Raw genomic sequence first — 10,611 nt, forward strand, 5'->3', positions numbered from 1 at the left:
ATTATTATTATTATTATTATTATTATTCAGTAGATAAAGCCAATTCATATGGAACAAGTCCACCAAAGGGGTCACTTTATTTTTATAATAAAATAATAATATAATTTATTTTATTATTATTATTATTATATATTATTATTATTATTATTATATTATTATTATTATTATTATTTTTATTTTTATATTATTATTATATTAAGATGAAAAACCCCACAAAGGGGCCACTGACTTTATAATTATTATTATCATTATTTATATTATTATTATTAAGATGAAACCTATGCATATGGAACAATCCCACCACCAAAGGGGCCACTGACTTGAAATTGAAGCTTCCAAAGAATATTAATGTGTCCATCAGGAAGACGTAAGAGGAAGTATGGGAAATACAGAAAGAAGAGATCCCACTTATCAAAAAATAAATTACTAAATAGCTAAATAGATAAAATTGTATTAAGATACAAGGAGAACGGTATTAGGGAAGTAATGCTCTCTTGTATGGCGGTTTTACGTCGCATGGAACCAGTGTAGTTATTCAGCAACGGGACCAACGGCTTTATACGTGACTTCCGAACCACGTCGAGAGTGAACTTCTATCACCAGAAATACATATCTCTCACACCTCAATGGAATGCCCGAGAATCGAACTCGCGGCCACCGTAGGGTAGTAATGCATTGGATCTTCGTTTGGACTTCTAGAAGAAGAAGTTCCAACTGCAGGACATCCTCTGTAGGGAGGCTGTTCAACAGTCCAGCGGTGTGAGGAATGAAGGAAAGAAGATAAGCAACACTTCCCTTTTAAACACAGCTCTCACACCTTCGTGTTAGACTACACCTGTAAAACCCCGACAAATCAACGCCTGAGGAAGGTGAGACAGGTATTCATGCTAGGCTCATAGACCCCCATTACTCATGGAGGATTATGGCTGACACCTTCACCTGGGAGGGGGGGGGGGGAGGGGGAGGGGGGGAAGGTGGGGGTTGTGAAGAGAATTAAGAAGTTTTCAAGGTTGGTTCTTGACACACACACACACACACATATAATATATATATATATATATATATATATATATATATATATATATATATATATATATATATATATATATATATATATAATACGAGTCAAAAAAGGCGCCGAAGTTTCTGCTGCGCAGTAGAGTTTTCTGTTCAGCGGATAATGCTCTAGGAAACTCTCAGCTGCTACCCATGAGACTTTCAACCACATTCCACTGGTGGCCTGTATTGTTGGCCAGGCACACGATCATAGCTAACTTTGAGCTTTGATAGAATAAAAACTACTCAGGCTAGAGGGCTGCAATTTGGTATGTGCGATGACTGGATCCTGGAAGATCAACATACCAATTTGCAGCCCTCTAGCCTCAGCAGTTTTGAAGATCTGAGGGCGGAAAGAAAAATTGCGAATGGAGAGACAAATAGCCATCCCTATGATAGTTTTTTTTTTCTCTTTTTGCAGAAAACTGAAAATCGGATGAATTTCCATGGGAAAGACGCCATCAAATACTTCTCAAAATATCACAGAATGCTCCTCATTTGAGATAAGTCAGCAAAGGCTTAGCTTTCCCTTCAATTTGACTCAATATGACTTCCTAGTAACCTGTCAATTGATACTTTTTCATTTCTTTTATCTCTTTCACCTGTGTTATGCCATAAATCTCGGTTAGTTCTAAACTAATCCATTAATAATAATAATAATAATAATAATAATAATAATAATAATAATAATAATAAATTTTATTTCAGCTCCATATACATGGAATACACAAAGTCTAGATACATGAGATAACCTGACAAAATATGATAAATCGGCAATATCCACACGGTTGCTGAAGAAATATAAAAAAAACAGCATTCATAATAATGGTAACAAAAGTAACTATATTGAGAATAGCGGTTAAAATACATTAAGAATGATAACAATTAGTGAACAGATTTCATATTAAATGATATACTTGTAGTTTTCTTTGCATATTCTTGTAGAGGTTGGCAACGATTTCGATCGACATTTCCCATCTTATTCCTGATGCTTTGATCTCCCAAACGCCGATATACAGTTCCAGAGATCCTTTGGTCCTCACACCGCTGGATTGTGGAACAGCCTCCCTGCAGAGGATGTCTTGCGATAATGCTATTTCTCTTGAATTATATGTCTATCTATTTTTCTCTGTATTAATTTATTGTTTCTCTTTTAATCAGTGGGATCTCTGCTTTCTGTATTTCCCTTTACTTCCTCTTACTTCTTCCTGATGGACACCTTAATATTCTTTGGAAGCTTCAATTTCAAGTCAGTGGCTCCTTTGGTGGTGGGATTGTTCCATGTGAATAGGTTCCACCCTCTGAATGAATAATAATAATCATAATAAATAATAATAATAATAAAAATAAATAATAATAATAATTAATAATTAATATAATATAATAATAATAATAATAATTCCCATCTCCTCTCAAAACGAGGACTGCAATCACCAACGCCTCTTCTTCGACTTGTCTCTGCCTGCTCTTTTACGTTCATTTAGTAATTCTCTCTCCTCATTATCCACTCTCATCCAACATTGACATCAGAGAATTGCTCATCACCCAAGTCACTGACCCTCGCATTATTTCTTTCACATGACAGAAGAAGCACTAGATGCGTCATGTCTACCTTTGACTAACACGCTGGTTCCTTCATCTTGTAAGACACCAGATTCTCTCTGGCTTGAAATGGTAATCTTTAGAAAAACAAAATTTGTACTTAAACCCTGACTATTACATGCCTTATAAGAACAGTGTGGTTTTAGTTGCCTATATACCAGAGCTCGTTATATCTAAAGCCTTTGTTACATAAAAAAAAAAAAAAACGGAAGAGAGCTAAAGAACTCGTTGGTGGAGAATGCCCTGGGCATCAAGACTTGCTTGAGGGGCATGGAGGAAGCCATTATCTCTTGGGCACTATTATCATCTTAATAGGGAAGGGCATGACAGAGAGAGAGAGAGGGGGAGAGAAAGAGCTGGATATTCATGTGAACTATGCATGGAATTCTGATGTCAAGTAGCTATGAATTACGCAAACATACATATGGTAATTAGGCTGGGCATATGACATACAACACGCAAGTACTTTCAGTGTTATAAGACATTCAAGTTCAATTCTTTCCTTGTTTCTACACTTATACGACATGACACTTACACGATGTTATTGATTCCACACTTATGCAACAGAAAACTGACATGATTTCATTGTTTCCACACTTATGACACGAAACTCACACGATGTCATTTTTTCCATACTTATAGATGAAACTTACAAAATATAATTGTTTCCACATTTATACAACAGGAAACTTGAATTATATCATTACCTCCACACTTATATGACTTGAAGCCTACACGACAAGAAACCTACACGATGTCACTCCACACTTATATAACATGAAACTTATACGGTGTCATTGTTTACGCCCTTACACGACATAAAACTTACACAAATTCACTGTTTCCACACTTATACAACATGAAACTTACACGATATCATTGTTCCCACAATTACACGAATTGAAACTTACACAATATTATTGTTCTCACACTTATACAACACATAACTTACTTGATATCATTGTTCCCACACTTTTACGAAGAAACTTACATGATTTCATTGTTTCCATACTTATAAAAGAGTAAACTTACACAATTTATTTCCACCTTTAAACAACATGAAACATAAACGAGTTCATTGCTTCCACACTTACTACATGACGTCATTCCACACTTATATGACATGAAAATTACGCGTTGTTTCCACACTTATAAGACATGACACTTACACGATATCATTTCCACAACTATACGACATGACGCTTACATTATATAATTGTTTCCTCAGTTATACGACGACACTTGCTTGATATCATTTCCACACCCATACGAATGACACTTATACAATCATTGTTTCCATACTTATGCAACAGGACACTTACATTATTTCAATGTTTCCACACTTAAACGACATGGCACTTGGTACATGGTATAGTTTCCACACTTAGTATACGGCTTGGAACTTACATATTATCGTTTCCACACTTATATGACATGAAACTTACGCGATGCCATTGTTTCCACACATATATGACATGAAAATTACACTATATCATTTTCCCACACTTACAAGTCAATAAATAGTATGAAACCTACATAATTTTACTGTCTGTACATTATTAGAGATTATATACCCTCACTTTTATTCGCTTTCACATTCAAAAGACATGATACCCATTCTTGCATTCTTTGTTTGCACCTAAATATAACACGGAACTCACGTCGTTCAAAATATTTGCTGTGTTCTTTCCTTGGCTGTAAAGATGTACTATATGTTACGGTAAATATTTGAAATCAGTGAAATCCCTAGGGAATTTGTGAAAAGACCAATTCGCTTGGGAACATTCAATCCCCAAGGCCTAGCACTAAGCACGGTGAAACAGTGATTCATCTCCACTGAAGGTCAAATGTTTCAACCATGCTTAGTACTAGCCCCTTGGGATCAAATGAACTTAGGGGATATTTGACCCGCTGGGGCTACTACTGAACACGGTAAAATAGTGACACATCTCCACTGTTTTGCCGTGGTTAGTACTAGCCCCTGGGGTTCAAAAGTGTTTCACCATGTTTAGGTGTTAGTCCCTTGGGGGTCAAATGAACTTAGAGACATTTGACCCCTCCACCCGAAAGGGGCTAGTACTAAACACGGTAAAATGGCATAGATGAATCACGGTTTCGTTGTTTATTGCTAGCCTTTGGGGATCAAACGCTCCTAAGAGAGTTGCTCATTTCACAAATTCCCTAGGGATTGATTTCACGTTTTTACTGTAACATATACACATCTTTTAAGACGCTGAACTCTCACATGGTTTTAGTTCTTACACATTCACTACGGTCACCTCTTGATACAGTCCTAAGACATGTTCCAAGCGTATTTTGTTTACAAGATTTTTTCACCAATTATATACAGCCTTATTTATGTTTATGATACTCTGTGGTACCCAGTCCCTTGTCCTTGACATCTAAATATGTACAAAATATTGGATTAAGAGAAAAGCACCATTTAGAATATTATTTACATGGCTAGGAACCAAGTGGTTACTTAGCAACGGGACCTATAGCTCATTGTGGGATCCGAACCACATTCTATCGAGAAATGAATTTCTAATCACCAGAAATAAATTCCTCTGGTTCCGCATTGGCAGCAACAGGGAGCGAACTCGGGCTACCAGATTGATAGGCGAGTGTGCAACCCACTTGTCCATTGGGGAATTACAACCCAGTATTAACCCAATATGTATTCACCTTTATGTGTCACCTACGCCAAGATGATAGGTGTACGTATTTCATCGCTGAGGGACTAGTACTAAACAAAGGGTCCCAAGGAGCTTCCACCATGTTTAGTACTAACACCTCGGAGTAGGTTTGATTTGATTTATATAGAATTTTGGGATTATGCCAAGCGCTGGGGCACCTAAGGCCATTCAGCGCTGAAACGGAAATTGACAGTAAAAGGTTAGAAAAGTGTTACAGGAGGAAAACCTCAAAGCAGTTGCACTAAGAAACAATTGTTAGGAGAGGGTGGACAGTAGGATGGAAGAAAAAGAATATGAATGGACGTACAGTAAAAGGAATGAAAGTAGTTGCAGCTGAGAAGCCTAAGGAAGGGACACTGCAAAGAACCTGAAGCCATGCCTACACTGCACCGAATGAGGTGCACTGACGGCACTACCCCCAACAGGGAACACCTTGTAGTGACGCGTAAGGGTGGATACATAAAGGGTTAATACTGCAGAACCCACCTTGGATTTACCAATTTGTTGTCTGAAAGCTCCAAGCTACAACGAACATTATTAGATACCCTATAGTTAATTACACGATGCATAACTACAGTCCTGGGATGCAGTTACAATACCCAAATGTTACTTTGTTTTCATTTCCAAACAGAGTACCTAAGGAAAACTGCTAGTCACATTCTATAGCTGCAAATTAATTAATGCTGAAAATATATTCTGTTTTCATTGTCAAAATGACAACAATTTGTCACCTTCATTCATAAGCTAACTAATCATAAGGCATCACAACTTACATAAGGCATCACAACTTACATAAGTAATGAATAAATTTCATAACCTAGAAACTTGAACTCTGATATAAAAGTCCTACAAAGCATCTATTTTTGAAGCTTATAAGAAAGAAGGGTTAAAATAGGGAAGAAATTAACTTTCAACAAATCTACGATACCTGAAGGATTCATTGCGTGAATAAAACTGAAGCTTTACAGAAGAGTGGAAAATTGGATGAGAGGAACTATGTGTGGAGGGGAATCTTTAGTGGGAGAAAAGTACCTCTTCAGTCACCGATGAAACACCGACTGTTGGTGGAATCTCCCAAGAACAAAATAATAACTCTGCATTTGTCTTTCTTCTTACCTTTCATACTTTGAGACCTCTTCACCGAAGCGCCCAGCCTCTTTTCTGTCCTGACAGAGGCTGTAGTCACAGTTGTGGTACTGGTTGTAACTGCCGTATTATCACCTGTAGCAGCAACGCCTTGATACACTACACACGTCTTGGGTGGTTCAATTTTTTTAAAATCTATGAACTCAAATTCACTTTCAGCATCAGACCAGGAGAAAGACAATGTGTCGTCCACAGCAGGTTCGTTGGCTCCAGATCGCATCTGATCTGTTGATGGTACGTCACCTCTAGAATCCAATGATCCCGTAGTCTGGACATCAGACTGAATCGCGTCGCCGTCCTCGTGAATGACCAGTGGATTACCTTTGGCATCTTCCTCTGTCTGAGATTCAGTATCTGTTTCAGGGGGATTCAAACACTTGTTTTCTAGAAGATCTTGGAAGGTTGCCGGAGAGTTTAAAACTCCGGCACCATCATCCTCAATGGAATCACAAGACACTTCTTTTGTTTGTTTTGTTGTGCCAAAAGGCGTCGATGTCATGAGAGGGCTTGCATTGGCTAAGGAAAGCGTCTTTCCTCTAGCCCTATGACTTCTTTGATGTGATTTCCTTCCCTGATGACCTTTACCATTGTTTGACTTGGGTGTGAACATATCATAGTCAAGGTTATCAAGCTCTGAATCCGTTTCAGAAAATGATTCAAAGTCTTCGTTCTGTGCGATGTCTTCGTCAGAGAAAGATTCTGACAAAATGTTTCCCGTTCCTTTCTCCTTCAAATGACTCTCAACGTCATTATGACTCATACTTTTCTTAACCCTTTCATCTGCTACATTACATTTCCTTCCTATAACATCAATTGTGCTTGTGCTCTTCTTGACCTTGTGTTCAGCTCTCCCTTGATCTTTCCTGAGCGATGCCTTGGGAGGTTCCTCAGTGGTCGTTCCTAAACGGGCCATGTTTTTGCTGATCTTTTCACAGAGTTTGGGTATAAGGGCAGAAGCAGTTGGATAAGAATGTCTTGAAGTTGATTTGGAGAGAAAATCTAGGGTTGAAGCTTCTGACGAACTTGTCTGTATGCCCGACGATAAGGTTGAGACACAACTGGCCTCATTTGCTGAGCCCGGATTTGTGGGGACATTCACAACTACTTCAGGGTTACTTGCCTTTTTCTCAGTACCGCATAATTTGTCTGTACTTGTTGTCTCATTTGCTATTCCTGCAATTCCATCCTGCGATCGAAGCAGCAGAGGCTTTGTTCGCTGAGGACTTGCCTTCCTAGAAATCTTGGCATTACTGTCATTAATGGTAATGACGGTAATACTCCCAGTGGCTGTTTCATTACTGGTAACATTCTTATCTTCCTCATCAAGTGAATTATCACTTTCATCTATGAAAGGAATGGAGTCGTTTGAACCAAGAGGATTGTGCCTCTTTTCCCTTGCCTGCATGGCTGTTGTTTGTGGGGCGTAAGCCAAATTGTCTTGATTCAAAAAGGCAATTCTCTCATAAACATCTCCTTCTCCATCATTTGGATGACTCACTTTCAGCCCCCAACAGTTCTTCCTCTCTGACCCTCCGAATAATCTGGTAGTTTTCGTAATTTTCATCATCATCACCAATCACTTTTCCCTCTTTCGTCATCTTAATCACTTTATAATTTTCATAAATAGGATCCTCATCATCTTCACTGTCTGATTCTTTCTTGAAAACCTGGCAGACGTAAATCGTTTCGACACACTGGTCATTCTCGGCAAATTCGCCACAATTAGCATTAGGAAGAGCTTCATAAATGAACTTAATTTCCCCACTTGTTTTCTCTTCCTTTTCTAAGCTGAAATAGCCTCCCTCTGGTTCTTCGGCTTCTTTCTCTGATCCAACTTTGGGATCACTTTTCTTGTCTGAACAGCGCTCAGGGTCTTGGGGATTCCAACTTCTTTCTAGATCGAGAGTGCTCAGAAGAACCATGTCCTGCGTTTGCTTTGCTACTCTTAGCAGTAGCAACCTGACGAGCATCTCTGTCCTCACTTTCTTCTTTCTTGCTACGTTCCCTGCTTTCAAGACTTGCACACTTCTTGGACACCTCAGAGTTAACAATCAAGTTGGCATTTGTGACTGAAGGAACCGAGTTCCTGGAGTCTGATTTGCGAAGACGGGAAGCTGAACGTGATCTCTGAGGTCTGACTGGAGGAACATCCTCCGACGAATTAGCACTGGCATGAGTGATGTACAAATTGTCAGTGGCACTGACACTCCTGGTACGTAGAGCAGATTTTCCGTGAGACTTTTTCCCGTTCGAATTGTGCTTGTATTTTTCTGCACTGTCAAGATGGTAAGCCGATCGATCAGCATAGCTACCCAAGCTGTGACGCTGCCTCCGAGCATCCATCCTCAATGGATCTTTGGTGTTCAGCAGAGAGCGCACATCTTTATCACTCTTTGTGCTCAGTAGGGACCTCTCACTCTCACTCACTGGGGTATCGTCGCCCTTCCTCTCCGTCCTTTTCTCCTTTTTATTACTGGGCCTTTTCTTGCCCCCAATATCAATGTCCTGAAATGAGACGCCCGAGACTGCCTTGTACACGGTTGTTTTTCTCTGGGCAAGCATGAAGTGTGAAGGTGAGAACACCTTGTTGATGACGGGGACAATCCTGTGGCGGACTCCACCCGGCCCTGCGTCCCCATCTGCCTTTTTGCCCTTAGAGGCAGAAGCACTGGACGGGCACAGTAACACCTTGAATTCGTTGCTGGCATCCATCTTCCGAAGTGCCAATACTGCTTTACTTGCAATGAAATCTGAATGAGAGCGCTTAGGCGTGTGTTACCTATCCCACGCTGTAGTAGAACAGGTCAGATATCTGTGCTGTGTCATCAAGACCAAGGCAGACATGAGCAGACATTTTCAGGATGGTTTCATAACTTCATCATCAGTGTCCACAAACCAGTAAATGGCCGAGTTTGATTTTCATGTGTCCAGTGCTTAAGTGTAACCTGAATGCAGAACTGAACTCCCGTCAAACATTTTGGCTTATATTCTTATATCCTTCCATTGGATGAACATATGGGACGACAGTCAGCTGCTTGTTCCAACATGCTGCCTGAAAAGAAAGAGAAACAAAGGGTAAGTTTATTCAAGTGAAGTTGGAATTATTTTGCCTGTAAAAGAATTCATTAAAAAATTCACTAAAAATTCACTCTAGTGACTATAGTAGAACCTTCAAGGTTTTAACCTGTTATGTATCCACCTACATGTCACGTCCGAGGCGCTATGGTAGATTCACATCAACCGTGCATCTGAAGTCTAGGCCAGTCCCTTATGAGGCTCTTGATTGGCTGTTGATAAGCCAATCACTGGCCTGGAAACCCTCAGTCTCTCGAGAGAGTTCACATAGGTAGGATGTATATTCCAATTCTCCTGAGGGATACTTTTGAAAGATGTATCCCTCAGGAGAGATAGAAGAAACATCCTGCCCATGTGAACTCTCTCTCTCTCGAGAGAGAAAGAGACTGAGAGTTTCCAGCCCTGTGACTGGCTTATCACCAGCCAATCAGGAGCGTCGTAAGGGACTGGCCTAGAATTAGATGTACAGTTGATGTGAATCTACTATAGCACTCAGAGGTGACATGTACTATATGAATTCATACTGGGTTAATACCAACTTTCAAAAAAAGAACTACATGTTACAGACAGAGATTAGAGTTTATAGAAGCCTTTTTATTTTATTTCTATTGTTCAAATAAAGTAAAATATAATCTGGTAGGCTGAAACCAACCAAAAACTCAAATTAGTAACTTGGTGTGAAAACTAACATCGAGGGAATTTTTCAGAATAACTCACACACACTAAGTATAAAACTGGTCTGATCCTGAAGTTATCCTGATGATGCTACGCTCAGACTTTTATATGCATTTTTTTATCTTATCTTAACAGACATTTACTCTAAAGGAGCATCCATTAAGTTCTGGCAAGCGTTCCAATTTCTACTTTCAATTTACTTACGCCAAAAAAAAGGAAAAATAAACCAATCTGTTTAATGTTACAGTAACTCGAATTCTCCTTCTCCCATAACGGTGCTGTTATTTCCAGTTATAACATTTCGACAGAGAGACACAGTGGTCGGAGTTACATTGGCTTGCTATATCTAAGCGTCACCTCC

General features: G+C 39.3%; 1 protein-coding gene across 1 annotated transcript in view; it reads right to left on the minus strand.

Moving 5' to 3' along the window:
• LOC135204840 (uncharacterized) overlaps positions 1 to 8,599 on the minus strand; it is a gene marked incomplete in the record, with an annotated part of 387,476 nt that extends 378,877 nt beyond the window's left edge. Inside the window, 2 exon segments of the mRNA XM_064235048.1 lie at positions 6,471 to 8,005; positions 8,007 to 8,599. Of these exon segments, the coding sequence (XP_064091118.1) occupies positions 6,471 to 8,005; positions 8,007 to 8,470 (1,999 nt within the window).
• Positions 8,600 to 10,611: the final 2,012 nt, after the last annotated feature.

This window comes from Macrobrachium nipponense, chromosome 47, assembly GCF_015104395.2.
Source record: "Macrobrachium nipponense isolate FS-2020 chromosome 47, ASM1510439v2, whole genome shotgun sequence".
NCBI lineage: Eukaryota > Metazoa > Arthropoda > Malacostraca > Decapoda > Palaemonidae > Macrobrachium > Macrobrachium nipponense.